Raw genomic sequence first — 16,649 nt, 5'->3', positions numbered from 1 at the left:
ATTACATTTCCTTTTATTAATATGGAAAGCACTGGGTTTTTTTCCTCTCTGCAGAAGTATTATGGCAGGAAGTCGTCGGTGGGCCGGGACGTGTGCCGCCTGAGGAAGGCTTACTACAGCGCCCGGAACGAAGCCGCCGTCCAGATCGACGAGATCGTGGGCGAGACCGCCAGCGAGGCCGACAGCTCCGACTCGCTGGAGCGCGACCACGTTCACCACCACGGAGGCGGGTCGGGGTCGCACGACAAGGACGACGACGTCATCCGTTGCATCTGCGGGATGTACAAAGATGAAGGAGTGATGATCCAATGTGAAAAGTGTATGGTTAGTACATGAAAAGCAGCTGGGAGAGAAAGTTGAGATGTTTTTTAGTCTCAAAACAAACGTGATTGTTTGAATCAGCGGCAGCTAAGATGTTTCAGACTGTTTTTTTTTTGTCATGAAAGGTGTGGCAGCATTGTGACTGCATGCGTCTGGAGACCGAAGTGGAGCACTACCTGTGTGAGCAGTGTGACCCTCGACCTGTAGACAGGGTACGCCTCTCTCTTTAACCGATTCATTTATTTCATATCTCCTTTTTTTGTGCCGGTTTTATTGCTTCCTTCTCATGCTGCATGTGTTGTCGTGACAACAGGAGGTTCCCATGATCCCCCAGCCCAGCTACGCTCAGGCTGGCTCCATCTACTACATATGTCTCCTTAGAGATGACCTGCTGTTACACCAAGGTATGGAAACAGAGGAACTAGCCACCCAGAGCTCATTCTGTGTATGACTCATCTCTGTGAATAATATCCTTAAAACATTTTACACATTTGAAGTTTAAACCAGGGTTAAGTTATGAAGCAATTTCCCAAGCTTTCATGAAGCAGCAAATGTAAAAATGTAGCTTTTATGAGACTTACGTTTGACCCTAGACACGTCCTGAAAGATGAACCCTCTCTTTTTACTAATTCTTATCAATCCAATATTCTTGCATGTTGTGTTTGGTCGGCATTTGGGCCACAGGATAGTGAGTCATTTTGCGGCTTTTACGTCATTGATGTGAGATTTGTGTCAATTCTGCATCAGGAAAAGCCAGATGCTGTAAATCTGGATGCAAACAATGGCTGAGAATTATAGTTATGAAATTATGAAAGAAGTGAAGCACATCACAGTCTCATCAATGCTGGCTCTGACTACACGTCCAAACAGACTTCCATACAGAAACTGTAGTCAATACTCCACAAAAGGCCATTGCTAATCGTTGTCTTTTTTTTTTATTTATTTTTTTTTACTATTAGCTTCCCTTGTGTTATAAGACATAAACGTCTCCATCCGTTAGAGCTTCTGGAAACTATGCGCTGCTGTGTGACGTCAACATTCTTCTGTGCGTTCGGGACGTAAACCGTTCACACAGAAATCTCATCGTGGTTACTGTTCATAATTAGCAGTATGAACAAATGAGCAAAAAAAAAAAAGAATGAACTGGAGCATGAAAACTGCCAGTGCTTTTGTTTGTAATGCGTTGCGTTTGTTGCGAGCAGGTGACTGTGTGTACCTGATGAGAGACAGCCGACGCAGTCCTGAAGGCCAGCCTGTCCGGCAGTCTTACCGTCTTCTGTCCCACATCAACCGGGAGAAACTCGACATCTTCCGGATCGAGAAGCTGTGGAAGAACGAAAAGTAAGTTCACATCCGCAACGAGGCGATGTTCCGTGAAATGCATGAAGCTGATTATGTTGCTCTGTCTATCCACACAAACTCCGAAGGGGCGAGCGCTTTGCTTTTGGTCATCACTACTTCCGTCCCCATGAGACGCACCATTCCCCGTCGCGGCGTTTCTACCAGAACGAGCTGTTCCGCATGCCGCTGTACGAGATCATCCCCCTGGAGGCGGTGGTGGCCACGTGCTGCGTCCTTGATCTTTACACCTACTGCAAAGGTAAAGGGAAAACACAAATTTAGACGACCAAGCCACAGAGATAAGTGCATGTTTTTTTTCCCTCCTTCTAAACGTGTCATTGGGAAGCAGGATCGAGCTGGGGTCAGATTTTCCCCTAATCATAGAAATGATGCGCCAACTCAAAGCTCGTTCCTCCCACAGGCAGGCCAAAAGGCGTGAAGGAGCACGACGTGTACATCTGTGATTATCGCCTGGACAAATCGGCCCACCTGTTCTACAAGATCCATCGGAACCGCTACCCCGTCTGCACCAAGCCGTACGCCTTCAACCACTTCCCCAAGCGGCTCGCGCCCAAAAGAGACTTCTCGGTGAGACTCAGGACGTTTTGTTGCTGTTTTTTTTTTTTTCTGGGATCTGCTTCCGTTTTAAAAACGGTGACAAAGTGCTCTCATTATTTACGTGGCCTGCAGCAAATGCCTCGCTTAGTGTTTGGGCTAACCAGAAACAAATGAGGCAAACCGCATTGTTTTTATTGCAACCTGAGGGGAAACCGCAGTGAGATACAAGTTTCATTGCTGTTTGCTTGTTAAAGCAACGGAGGATGCAAAGCTGGAGGCAATTTAAATAATAAGCAGGAGGTTTCTATTACAAAGATGGTGTAATTTGTAACGTAATTGTATGGCCATAGCGCTTTGTTGGGAAATTTAAACTGGTCTATTGGTTATGGTTTGTACGAGTGCTTGAAGTCCTGGAAAATACTTCTGCTTGATGTTTTCAAGCTTTGGAAAGTGCTTGATTTTCGTGTGAAGTCCTTGAAAGTGCTTCATTTTCAAACTGCACATTTTTTTAATACAGTGCAATCTAACGTGATGAAAAACCTAAATTTGGAAAACTTTTAAAGTTGAATCCAGATATTTTTATATGCACTTTTTTTTTCTCAATGTCTGAAGTTAAATCAGACTAAACTTCTCTTGTTTTAGGTCAGTTAGAATTGCCAAAATCATTTTCATTTGCTAAATGGGAGAAAACGTTGAGAGAGAATATTTTTTCTATGATTTTCTTTGTGTATTGTATTTAAGTATCTAATTTGAACAGGAGGGTCATTTACCTTAAATGGGTTTGTTTGGATTGTTTCAGTGAAAAGAATATTTATTATTCCTTATGATCATTTCATATTTTATGCTTTAACAAAAATTATTAAAATTGGTGCTTTTTTCTTCTTTTTTTTGTATTTTGTAATCAGGACAAAGTGTAAAGTATGTGTCAGAAAAAAATTAAACACATAAAATGTTGCTATATTTAAGTTTACTTTGTTCTTGCTGTAGAATGTAGAATACTATTACAAAAACATTAACAATATAATAGTGAATTAAAATGGTCATTTTTTTTAGTTCATTTGTATTGTTTTTATCTCCAAAGTTTGGTGCTGGAAAATTTTTTTAAGATTTACCTTGAAAATGCTTGAAAAGTGCTTGAATTCTGCTGTGGGAGAAATGTGTGAACACTGATTAGTTTTTCATCTGTGTGAATATTGTTTTGACGTTTACGTCCCTCCAGCCTCATTATGTTCCTGACAACTATAAGAGGAACGGAGGCCGGTCTGCCTGGAAAAGCGAACGGTCCAAAGAAGCGGCTGGCTGCGAGGACGACGGCTCCTCCTGCGACCGCGGCGACGACTTCCCCCACGGGGCGGAGGACGGACGGTCGCTGGAGGACGACGTGGACATGGCGCCGGAGGAACCTGAACACGTTCCGGCCAAACCGAGACAAAAGGAAAGAGCGAGACCAGTAGACGAGGAGGAGGACGAAGAGGAGGAAGGGCTGGAGGCCGGGGTGCGGAAAGAGATCGGGGAGGGTTCTGAAGACCGGATAGGGGAGATGCTCGAACTCCCTTTGTCTTCGGCCTCCTCGCCTCTCCACCACCCGGCGCTGAGCCGGAGGGAGGCTCAAAGGGAACGGCTCAACAAGATCCTGCTGGACCTGCTGCACAGAGCGCCCAGCAAGAACGGTGAGGGACCGGGAGCAAAGCAGGGGGGTAGGTCAACAGATACATGGCTGCTCGCTCATGCATTCACACACTGAGAAGTTAACTCCTGCACTTCTTCAGATGCACTCTTTGATTCTCCTTCACGTTTTCCATATTCTAAGAGAATTTAACCAACATTTTCAGTTCCTATTTGTTGATAATTAATTTAAAAAACACACACATGAGCTCAACAACAAATAAATTTATTGTTTTTAATGTTATTGATGTTATTCAACCATTGGATTAGTATAAAGTGCTAATCAGTTTCCAGGTGAACACCTGATCACTCATTTAAAGTACAAACCCTTCTTTAGAAACGTGAACTGCAGATGCTGACATTGGCGTTGGGGACGTCTGTGTTTGCTGCTTCATGTTTAGCATTGAGATGCTATTTTAGGTTTGATTAGCTTCAGTGATCCGCTAACTCTTTCTTGCACAGCTTGCACACAATAGTCTTTTCCAGCGTGTTATCAGATTGTTTTTTGAAGCATAAATTAATCCCCAGCAGCTTCATCGTCCATCGACATCGTTTGAACCTCCTTTCTCTGTGTTTCCAGCTGGAAGTCGACCAGCTTTGCAGAGTTTTTTTCTCATTTGGAAAAAAAAAATGCTGAAGCTCAGTCAGATTGTAAGGAGACATTAATTTTCTCCATTGCTCTTAAAGATTTCAGTGTAGAGTTGTTGTGTTTCTGCAAAGTGAACTTAAGCCAGGTTTTCTTGCCTTGTATTTTTCTCCCATTTATCCTGGCCAATCTCCTTTCTCCTGCTGAAGAAAACAAAAAAAAAATCCCACAGCATGCTGCCTCCAGCACCGTGTTTCTCTGTGGATATGGTATGTTCAGAGTAGAGATGTGCCGATTCCGATCACCCATGAGGGCCGATCACCGATACCGATCACATAATTATTATTATTTTTTTAATCATAAACACTACCGGTTACATTGTGTGGAAAAAGTAACCATGAATTCACCTTAATTTAGACAAAAACTTGTTTTTAATAACTTTTTCCAAGAAAAAAACAAAACAGGCATTCTGCAAATTGTACTGCTATCTGTAATACTATCTTTAACCGACTGATAACATATGAAGGCTCTGAAGAGGCTAAATAATGTAAAGAGTCAAATAAAACCTCTCAACATTGCTAAAGAAATTCAAGTATAAAACTTAACATTCAAAGGCAAATACAGGATCCATTACAATAAACAATCCTGAGTTACTGAATAAAAACTTCCTGATAGCATGGTGGCTAGCTGATTACTGCTAGTTCTGAGTGGCTGTTTCTGACTGAGGGGAGTAATTATGCAGAGCAAGGAGGAGATCGATTATTTTTTTAGAGATTATCTGTCTCATGTTAGGACAGCGAAAGTTTTAATAAGTATGTAAAATGTATTTTTTTAAGTTAGATGCTGCAGCTTTAAACAGAGGTTTGGTGTGAGAGTCACTACCAGGTGGAGCAGAAGCGGCGCTCCATCTGAAATATTACTACCTGTAGCGTGTAGCAGTGGTTCAACAGCGAGAGCAGAACCAGCATCTTACATCGCAGCTCGAAGACTTAAATAATTTTGCAGGTTATTTGTTTAGCTTTCTGACCGTCATGCTAATCCGGGTGAGTGTTTGTAGCTGTGCGCTGCTTTACCTGCTATCTGATCCTCTATATGTCTTTTTTACTGCAGTGAGCCTCGATGTAGCCAAACTCCGTCATGTACGGCATTGTTTTTATGCCATGATGCATTTTGACGTGCTTCAATTTTCCGTCGCAACACGCAAACTTCCCCATTCACTCAGTGCGTTATAGTTCCACATCGCTTAGGATTTGTTGCTGCGCGTTTGCGCAGAGTGAAGGAAAGAGGAGACCAGCTGCACAGGCAGGCTGCGAAATGAGATGCAGGTGATCGGTTTGTGTGATCGGCAACAAGAGACCGTGATCGGCGATTACCAATCATACACTTTTTTACGGAAATCGGCCGATTATGATCGGTGGCTGATCGATCGGCACACCTCTAGTTCAGAGTGATGTTACTTGTCAGACATGCCACTTTGAACTTTATCCACAGCTTTGATTATTTGTTTATGTTTCAAAAGTTGACGCAATTTGTTGCCAGGTTGATTTATGAAAAACTGAGCCAATTTACTGTGGTCTCGGGTTTTTAGCTGCTTTGCTGAACTCTTATGTAAAAGGGCCTAAAGGCTAAATTATGACAATGACTAACTGTAAAATAGATTTGAACCAAGTCTGGAACTGCTTGGGTAGTGAAGGTGGCTGTAAATCATAGGTACGTCAATTTCTTCCCCAGTTACAACAGAATATAAGCACTTCTTTATTTTAACAATTTTTTTTCTAAAAAGCTTCTAAATGTTCCTCTTTCTCCTCCCCTCTAGCTATTGATGTCACCTATCTCCTCGAGGAAGGAGCAGGACGGCGGTTACGGCGAAGAACTCTCGGATTTGCAGATTTTGTCGTCAGAAAGTAACGATTTTGACGTGCCTGCCGAACGCACGCCGCCTTTCGTTGCAGCGAAAAGACGCCAGGAAGCGAAGAGACGGCAAAGAAGGGAAATTGAGCATCGTTGCCTATCCTACCTTTATGGATCACAGAGCATCCAACGGCGTCGCATCTTCAGAGTTGACCTCTTCCAAGACAGTGACCTCAGCTCTGAGACGGTGGAAGAGGTGCAGAAGTTCTGACTCGACGGAAGTTCCACCTTAAAGTGGAGAAAACCGGCCCGGTCTTCTTATTTAAGTATATCATGCAAAACTTTTATTTTATTTTATTTTTTTTAATGAACATAGGAAAAATAACCCATGCACTTAAATGCATCGAACATTAGAAATCATGGGTTGATGAATATTGCTTGCCGGCATTGGAAAACAAAACGGTTGGTACTGAACAGGGACGGGAGGCGTTTTGTCATTCATTTCCTGGCGAGTCCTGAATTATTGTTCTTCATTGTGAGATCTCGCTGCAATGATGAAAATGTAAAAGATGAGAGAGGGAACTGGCTTATAGGAGAAAATGTAAAGCTGAGCGGTGTGCTCTGATGCTGCGCTTTAGAAAGAGAGAACAAGGGTGGAGAACTGCACTTTTGGTACCTTGGATATTGTGAAGCTCTGTGTAATGCATCCGCCATGAAAATACACTAACACTCTCACAGTATTGTCTGCAGCCTGACAAAAGCAAGTTTAAAAACATCAAATTTTGTTTTTCTTCCTGTTTTTTTTTTTTTTTTCTTTCCCTCAAAGTAGCTCGTTTAGAAGCAGAAGAGACCTGTGGCGTGGTTTGGAATTGAGTTTGCGCTTCTGTCAAAAGTGTCTTGTTATTATTTTTAAGTCGGCCGCGAGGCAGTCGGCTTCGCCGCGTCCCCTGTGTTCCTTTTATTTTTTAAGAAGCAAAACGATTCACCAGCTTAAATCGGGCAGCGATGGGAGAAGGGAGGGCGCCGGCTTTAACTAACGCCTTACACAGCCGCCACAGTCTCCCACTGCCTTGTGTGCAAGTGTGTGTGTGTGTGTGTGTGTGTGTGTGTGTGTGTGTGTCTGCGTCTGCCAGATTTTGTGAAAATATACCTTTTTAAAAAAAAAACATGAAAAAAATTAAGGGCTCGATGGCAATTAACAGTTTTAAGAAAACAATACTTAACATGAAATGTATCGTGACGGTCATATTTTCTTATATTCTGTGAGACGGGCGGGGCAGTGGATACTGTATATGTGGAGCAAGGAATGACTTGCAACTTTTTTTTCTTTTTTTTTTTTGTCTTCGGACTGATTGCCATGGAGAATGTTTGTTTAAAAAAAAAAAAAAAAAAAAGACTACGTATTTGATGTGATTTCCTTTTTCCCTGCAAAGTCCCGGTGTGGCAAGCTGAAAAAATGATGAGAACAAGGAAGGAGGAAGAGAACAGGAAGCTGTACAGTGCCAAGTTGTGTAAATATACACTCTTTCCATTAAGAAGTGTCTCCAAAAGCAATATCTTGAAAATGGATTTTGTTTATTATTGTACTGTACAGGACTCAGCCCTAAATGTATTATTATTATTATTATTATTATTATAATTTCTTCGGTATGTATTACTATAATGAAGACACTTAAGCTCTGAGGAACATGTTTTTTTGTAATGTCCAGAAATTCTCACCATAACAGTCCTGATGACATGAAATTTAAGCTGAGTTGTTTGTTTGTTTTTTTTTGTTTTTTTTTTGCCTATAAATTAAGTCCACCTGTAAAGTGCATGAGCAAGAATGTCAGAAGGCGTTGGGATGTGACAGTGACTCTGCAACGACACCTTTCGTCACTGAATTTTGTTAATAATATAACTTTTTTAAGGAGGAATCTTCTCCTTGTTTTTTTGCTGCAAAGTGTTGAACACTAAAAAAACAAACCAACATAAAAATGTTAAGATATTTTTAAACGCTGACAGGAAAACAAAAAGTAAAGCTGTCAGAAACGATATCATGCTATTATAAATATATATAAATATATATAAATATATTTTTTGTTTTTCTTTCAAATAGGAAAACGGTTCCGTTTTGTGATAGCGGTCATTGTATGATGCTTGTACTTGTATTTGTGTGTTTTGTGTGATCCGTTTAGTTATTTTTAGACAATCACAAAATAAGATGCAAGCATTGTAAATGGCAGACTGACGGACATTTTGTGATGTGTACAGTTTGTCAAAACAACAAAAAAAAAAAGAGAAAAAACTTCTTCCACTCGTTCAAAGTTTGTAATTACGATTCTTAAGTCATGGAAAAAAATGCTGTTGGTTTTTACTTTTTTGTTTTATATTTGTTTTGTTTTTGTTTTTGTTTGTTTTGTTTTGTTTTTTTAATAAAAAGCACTACATTATTGTGAATACATATAGTGTCTGATGTTGTGGTTCTCAACCAGAAAAAGGTGAAGAAAGGATGAGACTCTTTGCAGACTGGAAAAAACCATCTGAATTGGTATGATGTGGGGGGAAAAAGTGATCTGCAGAATTCTTAAACTTTGACAGCTGTAAAATATCTGCCACAAATTAAGGAGGACGTTTTGTATTTATGATTTAAAAAAGGTCAGTAAAGGACTGAGAACCTTGGATATACTTGACTGGAAAAGTAATAGATTGTTACAGGATAAATGCATAGAAACCATGGAAAGAATATATTTATTTATTTATAGGCTCCTTGTCTTCTCTCAACATGTCCTGGTGTACAAAATGCTAGCTCAAATTTAAGAGTTTAAGTGTCGAAGACCAGAACTGTCACAATTCAATACATCAATAAAGTTTTAAATAAATATTTATGTTAAATAAACTTGGAAAAGCATGTGATAAATAAATGCATGCGATAAGCATAGTCTGTAAATTAGTAATTTAAAATATTTGTAAAAATAGCTCATTAAAATTAAGAGCAAATTCATTTTATAAAATGCTACATTTATTTTGTGATATGCTGTAGAACAAAAGATATAAAATTGTTTACTGTAACATTTCTATGTGAAACTGAAATATTATAGAATTATTTATTACAATATTATTAAAATAACATAACCTTACACAACATAAAACTAATTGTCATTTCGTTAAAAATCGTCAGAAAGAAAAAAATTAACACGAAGGTAAAAATCGCAAATTCAGCAAAATGTAAGTCTCGCGATAGGAACTGGGAGCCTGGACTCCGAGCCTGGTTGCCCTGGTAACGGGGCGACTTCCAGGTTTAACTCGGTTTTTAGGAAAATTTAACTGTTTCACACGGATAGTTCGGGTCAGTTCAACAAGTCAGTAATGTCCAGGAAAAAACAGCCGAAGGATAAAGTAGTCCAAGAAGTCGAGGAAACGCCGAAAGTCACAGGTTGGCTAAATAATGTCCGAGTGATTTAATCATTCCTTGACAAGCTAACATTATGCTATTACAACTGTCTCTTAAAAGTTAAAATAATCTGTATGCAGTGTAAGCAAATGACATATCTTCATCACGTGTTGCGGTAGTAATTTACAGCTTTAACTCTTTAGTCGTGTAAATATATTACAATATATCTGATCCTCTTCCTTTAAGGTAGCTGTGTCTTGTTAAAATCCATGTTTCCAGCCCATTTTAGTTCAAAACAATAAATCTGAAATGAGATCTATGCTAATTTATTTAAATCTAAAGTAATAAAGGAGTTCATGCCTAATTTCCTTTTTGGATTGATAAAGTACTATTGGATTAAATTAAACGGAATTTTATTTAATATACAGAGCAAAAATAAATTACTTAATATGTGCTTCTTTGAAGTCATTGAAAAGTGTCACTACTCAGTCATTTAGATAACTAATTAAAAGTTTAAACTGCATTCTCTTCACACACAAAAAAATATTCTAGTCAAATTATAAGCAGCAAAAATATCAATATTAATCTCAAATCCTTTCCTATTTTCTGTGATCTGGGGGGGGGGGGTCTGTTTTAGTGTTTTCCTTTTATTTTCTTTCTGGGTTTTTTTCTTTCTTTGTTTCAAACTAGACCAAAAATCTTTCTGTTGTTCCACAGATACAAAAAGTCAACAGCAACATCCTGAGCCAATACCAGTGCAGACCTTTGGTAAGCCATGATGTTCTCATTCTGAAGGTTGTTCAGCCACTGACTAATAATTACCCCGTCCTACAGATGATTATCACTGCACAGGAAATGTGGAGGTTGACTTCCGTATGCTTTGTTCCCTTCTGAACATGAAGCCAGTCCCCCCAGTAATACGTCAAATCCCACCCTCTATTGACTCTGAAATCGCATTTAAAGGTAAGAAAGTACTGAGCTGCTTCTTTTCTGGACAGAAAAAAACACCAAAGTGTTATTATTCCTCAGACATTTACACATTTTGCCAGTGTGGTTTATTGGGAACTTTTATTTAAAACCATCAGTTTCCTTCCCCTTTACAATCAAGCTCTACTTAGCGTTGATCTACACCATGTACGCCCAATAAAAACTCAATTCAAAATGCAGATATCGCTAGCAACACTCACTGTGCTGGATGTGTGCGCATGTAGTGGAATGTCATTTTTAAGCTTCTGTTTTCTGATGATCAACATAATTTCACCTACAGAAGATGAGGATTTAAAGGGGTCTGGTTTCCCTCTCAGGGGTACGCCATGTTTATGCATTGAGCTGGAAAATGACGACCCCAATTGTACCAGGAAGATGAGGATTTCTGGTAAGAATTAAACATTTAAGGGATCTCAGGATCATGCACCTACTTTAAGCACTTGCTAATTGCATGAGTTTATTTCTCTTGTTTGTTTAAGTATTCTGATTAATTATGGAGATAAAAATGCTTAATTAGACTTCTAATTAAATTTAAGTTTATGTAATTTGCTGAAGCTTTGACATTATACCCTACTTCCATTCACTGTGGCTCTAAGTGAGCAACTCTTATTATGTATGATAGATTAAATAACACCAAGATAACTATGAGTGACTTCTCAATGTATATACCGTGTCTTACTGCCACATTGTCTTGCAGTAGATTATAAGTGACATACAAATAACTGCCACCAGTCCTCAATGTGATCACAAAGCATCCCTGGTGCAGAGTTTCTAAGTTGTCTGCAACTCGCTTATTTGTAGGATTAGCAAAAGTTATTTAAGCTAAAATGACTAGACATGCTTTTATTGTGTTATTGTATTAATAACATAGTATGCAGTATTATACATTAGGGTGTCCCTGACCTGAAAAGCATCACCATAGTAATTTCTTTTGTTTGTAAAAGTAAAAAAAAAATAAAGTCAGCATATTTTGTAAGTAGAAAGATCCACTGGCTAAAACGAAAAGGATGTTTTTAATGCTCTTTAAGCTGTTTTGTCAGTTTAGTAGCACAAGTTTTATTGTAGAACACTGAGATACCAACTGAAAGTTGTGTGATTAAACAAAAAAAGCGGAAGATTTATTTATTTTTTTTACAAATAAAACTTTTATATAAGGGGTGGCAAGTGTTTGTTTTCTGAACCCCAATCAATTTGTTGAAAAATCACGCTTTGTTGGAATAACTGCTGCAGGTTTTTAGAGGTGTGTCTCTTCTACAGACCGTCCATTTTCCATTCGAACGTGAAGAAAACGTCTCGTTATAGGGGAAATAATCTGCCAGTAGAACTAGTACTTTTTACCAATACTCAAGAATTCCTCACTTAAATCATGCAGAGAAGTTACTTTTGAGTCGGTTTTGCTGTATTTCAAGAGTAGCAAGAAACTAAGACGAATACTTGGTGAGATTTTGTGTTTTTTGCAGCGTGGGTCCTGAAGACCTGCAGTAACTATTGTCCCATTCGTCCTGAATGTGCAGGATGGAAGGTGAACTATAAGATCTTCAAAGCAGTTCTGAAGATGCTCTCGTCCATGCCCACCCTGCAGTGTATTCAGTGAGTAATGAGCAGGTGCAGAGGGGAGCCGAGCCCCTGCCGTCTGCTTGTCGTTTGTTAGCGTAACGCTGTCCACTGTGCCGCAGCTTCTGGCAGGCCGCTCTGTCAGACCCAATGGTAATCTCCCTCGCAAACACGTCTCTGGGCTCCAACCTCAGGTGAGAGTGTTCGGTGGCACCGAAACTGTGCAACGTTGTTTTAATTTGCAGCTCCCCGGGAGACAAGTCAGAAAAAACTTGTGGATTTGCAAGTGAATTTGCTCTGAAATATGCAGGATTAACTGATCCAGCTTGTTAACTCTGCCTTGTGGTAGAGCTGTGACACTGGAGGGTAATCCGCTTCTACAGAATAGCTACCACCTTCTGCTCTCTGAAGACAGCAAGTGAGTCTCACACACACACACACACACACACACACACACAAGATCCAGCCACTAACAACCCGTGCTTTTGCATAAATGCGTCCAAATTCACGTCACGTCTCTTTGGTCAAGCCTCACCCACTTGTCACTGCGGAACAATCAGATCAGGGAAGAAGGGGCCCGTCTGATCGGCTCGGCTCTCTCCACCTGTAAATCTGCTAACAAGAACCTCCTGTCACTCAACCTGGCGTTCAACAATATTGGGGATGCAGGTGCCGTGCATATTGCACAGGTATAATCCAGAGCTGATCCACGTTCCCCCCGGATGTCCCCATCAGAGCTGCTGATATGTTTTCCACCTCGTTTTCCCTCTCAGGGCCTGAGGCTGAATAATACTTTAGTCATTCTATCGCTGGCCAACAATAACATCGGAGACGCAGGAGCTGCCCATCTGGCTATGGTATCTGTTTACCTTAAAGACTTTAACTGCCAGATAATGCATTTAAACTCGCAGTTAAGACGTTCTTAATCATATTCGGCTTACTGGATTAGATATTACACGATTTAATAACCCTCCAGCGCTAAGCATTTCCATTTTTAGACATTCGGGGAGTTAACTCTACTCCATGAGGAGATTGTGGAAAGGAGGAAGATGATACTGCACAAACTACAGGTTGGAAGTTTTGACAGCTACACTAACACACACGGCTACATTTTGAAAGACCTTAAGCAGCCTAATCAAATCTTTTATTTCTCAGCTTAGGAATTTTTTTTTTTAGGATTTTTAAACATCTGAATTAATTGTGATTAGAAGTACTGTTTAAAAAGTTTGTATTTCTAAAATATTCAGGCTTTTTATGATTGAAGCACACAAATTGTTCCTCACTGAATAACTCATGAAAAAACATCTGAAAAGTGTGTTCTGCATTTTTATTCATCTCCTTAACTCTATACTTTGTTGAGCCACATTTTCTACAGTTACAGCTTCAGATACTTTGAAGTTTTCACCAGATTTTCACATCTAAAAAATGAAATATTTACTTATTCCTTTTTGCCTGGTTGCACACACGGCACCTTTAAAAGTCAATGTTCATCACAAACACAAATTTTTACTGATTTACTTTGACTAGACAGTCAATATGCTATTATAAAATCATGTATTTCATTAACTCAACTCAATGAGTGCAAAGCACTCTATTCCACAAAGAATGATGTTTTCAACTGTGATTAATTTCTTTAAAATGCGGCATTTAAAATTAGATTTATGCATCAGACCAATTGAAAAACTGTTTAATGCAGAAATATGGGCTTTATGGGAAACATTTATAATACCTGCTAAGATGTAGTTATTTTGAAAAAGGTACTTTTAACCTGACAAACAAGCCTCATCTGAATGCAGATTCTAGTTTACTGAATTTGACTCTTAATTGCACTTGAAATATAACAGCTTAACAAATATCACACCAAAGCAGTGCGTTGTGAAAGCTGCAATCAATCCATTGAGTCTCAACACCTGGCCTTGCTTTAATCTTCTCCATATCTTCACCTCTGACCTTTCCGCTGGGCCCCTCATGCTTACATGATGCCGTTTGCTCTCTAATGTTCTCCAACCAACATCTGAGGAACTTCTGATGTGTTGATTCTCTGCTTTTTTGCATTTCTTGCAGTCTTCTCTCAGGGTGGATCTGGAGCAAACAGCTGGCAGCCATCTTTCTGCCTTGCACAGCGCTTCAAGCAAAGGGGAGGCAAAGAGCACAAGCAAAAAAAAGGCAATATATATAAATATTATAAGACTGAAGGCAAATGTTCACGTAGCCATCATAACTTAAAATCACCTAATCCTTTGCCAATATATTAATCAGAATAAAGCTACAAAAAAAGATGAGAAAACAGCCGACAGCAAAGTCAAGAAGGGTAATCATCGCTTACACGTTTCACCAGTTCATCAGCTGCACCGTCTGGTTTCTCGTAGCCGTTTTTTCAAATCTTCCTCAGGCCCAGAAGGAAAGAGGCCCCAAAGCAGAATAAAGTCTGGAGGCAAAGAGAAGCTGTCTCCTCAAGAGGTGCTTGAAACGCTTCACCGCATCTAAACGCATTTAGACAATTTACAAGTTGTTTTTCTCCTACATCGCTGTTTCTTTTTCCTTGCAGGATAAATCAAGTTGCAACCTGATTGAGGTTTGGCTGGCAGCTGCAATATCTCCATATAGCAACACGTTAGCAAATGGACCCGAGTTGAATTTGCCATCTTTGTCTTCACAATCAGGGAGAAGGTCTGGAGACAGGAAACCCCCTGCTGGTGCAGTCTGTGCATCGCAGGGACGGCGTGCTCTGCATGCCTGGGAACACAACGCTCACCTCGCTCAATCTATCAGGTCAGGTACAAAAATGTTCACATCCCAACACATATTTATATTTATTAATATTTGCAGACAGGGCAGTTTTACTCCGATTATCTGAATGTTTGTTTATGTAGATTTTTTTAAAGTTACTACTCTGTGTTTAATATGCGTTTTATGATTCGGTATTTGCAAAATAAGATTTTTATGTATAGTAATTTATTCACTGAAGGACGTTTTGAGTCTCTTCTTCTCTAAGGATTTGTGATGCCTTACAAATTTATATTTGTTTGTGCAGGGAACAAAATTACAGAGAAGTCCCTGCCTCTGTTCCTGGCATCTCTGGAAAGACAGGAGGAGGCAGGAGGAAACTTGCAGCGTCTCATTCTGCAGGTTTGTTTTACATCTTAAATTGGTTATTTTCAAAGTGGGTAATTGTTTCTTTGTGTTCAGTTTTTTAAGTTGTACACAATTTCTTTTTTGCTTATCTTTGCTCTTCAAGTCAGTTAGAATAATATTGCATAGCATATAAGAAATCAAACAGTATTTGAAGTATTTTTTATGATATGTCCATATTTCATGAAAGCACAATAGTTAAATAAACTTTTTCCAAAATAGTTTGCATCCTGCGGTTGTAAAATTGAGGTTCAAAATAGGAGACAAATTGACCGAGGTCCAACATCTACTCTTATTTTTGTCCTTTTTGTTTAGTGTTTCTCAGTAAAATTACTGAATAATTTGTTTCACCTCCATTTGCAATTTTAGGACGTTATTTACTAAAATCTAAGTTTAACCACATCGGGTAGTATGTACTGGAAAACCAAGCAATTTAGTTTAATTAATTACCTTAATATTTAATAATTTAGTTTTAGGTATTTTTTAAATGAATTAACTGGTAATGTTTTGTCACTTAACCTCTTTAATTTGATTCATATTTCTGCCTGAAGGTCTTCCTGCTTTTGGTGCCACATCCATTTCAATTGCTATATATTCCTCTGAATTAATATTGCGGTGGATTGTTTTGGTTGTTTCAGATTCTTCAGCTGCAGCGTCCTACTTAATTTGGACGACTTATCTTTATTTTAGCAACCAACATTCACATCTGACACCTAATGAATATGTATTTGTTATGGTTTTGATGTCTTTCTCTCATGCACAGAGAAACCTCTTCCCTGCGGACGCTGAGTGCTACATAAAGATAAAAGAAATGAAAGCCCTGGCAGATCGTCTGGTCGAACAGAACTCTGTACCGATGGAAGAGGAGGCGAAGGAAACGTAGTGCTCAACAAATCTGATGAAGAAATAAATGTTACAGTACTACTTTTCTCCGAGTTTCTTTTTACAATGCAAAAGACGAGGAAGAAAGATTAAACGTTTTACTCTAGGAAAGGTCTTTGAGCAGCAACTTTGAATTATTTAGAACAATTCAAGATCACTAGAATAGAAAATGGTCAGTAGTGAAATTTTACTTGTAGTCAAGTGAAAAAACACACATTCTCTGGGATAATATCAGTACAGAAATCAATTAGAAAACGATCAGACAAAAATGACAATCACATTTTAAATTAATCTTTATAGCTTGAGTAATGGAGTTTTTCACAATTCAAATACAAGTACAAATACTGCATGAATTACATTAGAGTTCTTTGATAAAAGTCTATTCATTCATTCAGACTG

At 39.1% G+C, this 16,649-nt stretch overlaps 2 protein-coding genes across 6 annotated transcripts in view; both read left to right on the top strand.

Moving 5' to 3' along the window:
- Nucleotides 1-8,765, top strand: part of ash1l (ash1 (absent, small, or homeotic)-like (Drosophila)) — a 36,778-nt gene extending 28,013 nt beyond the window's left edge. Inside the window, exons 20-27 of one of the 2 annotated variants that reach the window (XM_081612430.1) lie at nucleotides 55-324; nucleotides 447-533; nucleotides 635-725; nucleotides 1,524-1,662; nucleotides 1,749-1,921; nucleotides 2,084-2,250; nucleotides 3,440-3,890; nucleotides 6,288-8,765. In XM_081612430.1, coding sequence (XP_081468556.1) covers nucleotides 55-324; nucleotides 447-533; nucleotides 635-725; nucleotides 1,524-1,662; nucleotides 1,749-1,921; nucleotides 2,084-2,250; nucleotides 3,440-3,890; nucleotides 6,288-6,379 — 1,470 coding nt within the window. In that variant the 3' untranslated portion in view covers nucleotides 6,380-8,765. Of the gene's footprint in view, nucleotides 1-54; nucleotides 325-446; nucleotides 534-634; nucleotides 726-1,523; nucleotides 1,663-1,748; nucleotides 1,922-2,083; nucleotides 2,251-3,439; nucleotides 3,918-6,287 lie in introns of both variants that reach the window. The other variant, XM_081612429.1, reaches the window with a different exon arrangement.
- Nucleotides 8,766-9,534: 769 nt separating this feature from the next.
- On the top strand, nucleotides 9,535-16,292 carry lrrc71 (leucine rich repeat containing 71). Of its 4 annotated transcripts, XM_008422482.3 has the most exons (17): nucleotides 9,538-9,737; nucleotides 10,413-10,463; nucleotides 10,530-10,658; nucleotides 10,963-11,070; nucleotides 12,197-12,272; nucleotides 12,359-12,430; nucleotides 12,586-12,654; nucleotides 12,766-12,925; nucleotides 13,010-13,093; nucleotides 13,235-13,306; nucleotides 14,301-14,402; nucleotides 14,496-14,547; nucleotides 14,629-14,696; nucleotides 14,785-14,811; nucleotides 14,900-15,008; nucleotides 15,271-15,365; nucleotides 16,132-16,292. In XM_008422482.3, exons 1-17 carry the CDS (start codon nucleotides 9,671-9,673, stop codon nucleotides 16,249-16,251), a joined length of 1,461 nt encoding a protein of 486 aa, XP_008420704.2. In that variant the 5' UTR covers nucleotides 9,538-9,670; the 3' UTR covers nucleotides 16,252-16,292. The 4 variants fall into 4 exon arrangements, with proteins under 4 accessions (XP_081468561.1, XP_081468560.1, XP_008420704.2 ...); XM_081612434.1 differs by having other exon boundaries at nucleotides 9,536-9,737; nucleotides 14,496-14,696; XM_081612437.1 differs by lacking the exons at nucleotides 9,538-9,737; nucleotides 10,413-10,463 and having other exon boundaries at nucleotides 10,535-10,658; nucleotides 11,000-11,070; nucleotides 14,496-14,696.
- The last annotated feature ends 357 nt before the right edge of the window (nucleotides 16,293-16,649 follow it).

Source organism: Poecilia reticulata, chromosome 11 (assembly GCF_904066995.2).
Source record: "Poecilia reticulata chromosome 11, P_reticulata-male-v2, whole genome shotgun sequence".
NCBI lineage: Eukaryota > Metazoa > Chordata > Actinopteri > Cyprinodontiformes > Poeciliidae > Poecilia > Poecilia reticulata.
This window is presented reverse-complemented; position numbering and strand designations above follow the sequence as displayed.

What these genes read in the sequence shown, in the direction of transcription:
- lrrc71 (XM_081612434.1), top strand. Translation starts at nt 9,671, where the DNA reads ATGTCCAGGAAAAAACAGCCGAAGGATAAAGTAGTCCAAGAAGTCGAG. An exon ending in AATACCAGTGCAGACCTTTG is followed by an intron (nt 10,464 to 10,529) that starts GTAAGCCATGAT and finishes CCCGTCCTACAG; the next exon opens with ATGATTATCACTGCACAGGA. An exon ending in CAGGAAGATGAGGATTTCTG is followed by an intron (nt 11,071 to 12,196) that starts GTAAGAATTAAA and finishes CTGAATGTGCAG; the next exon opens with GATGGAAGGTGAACTATAAG.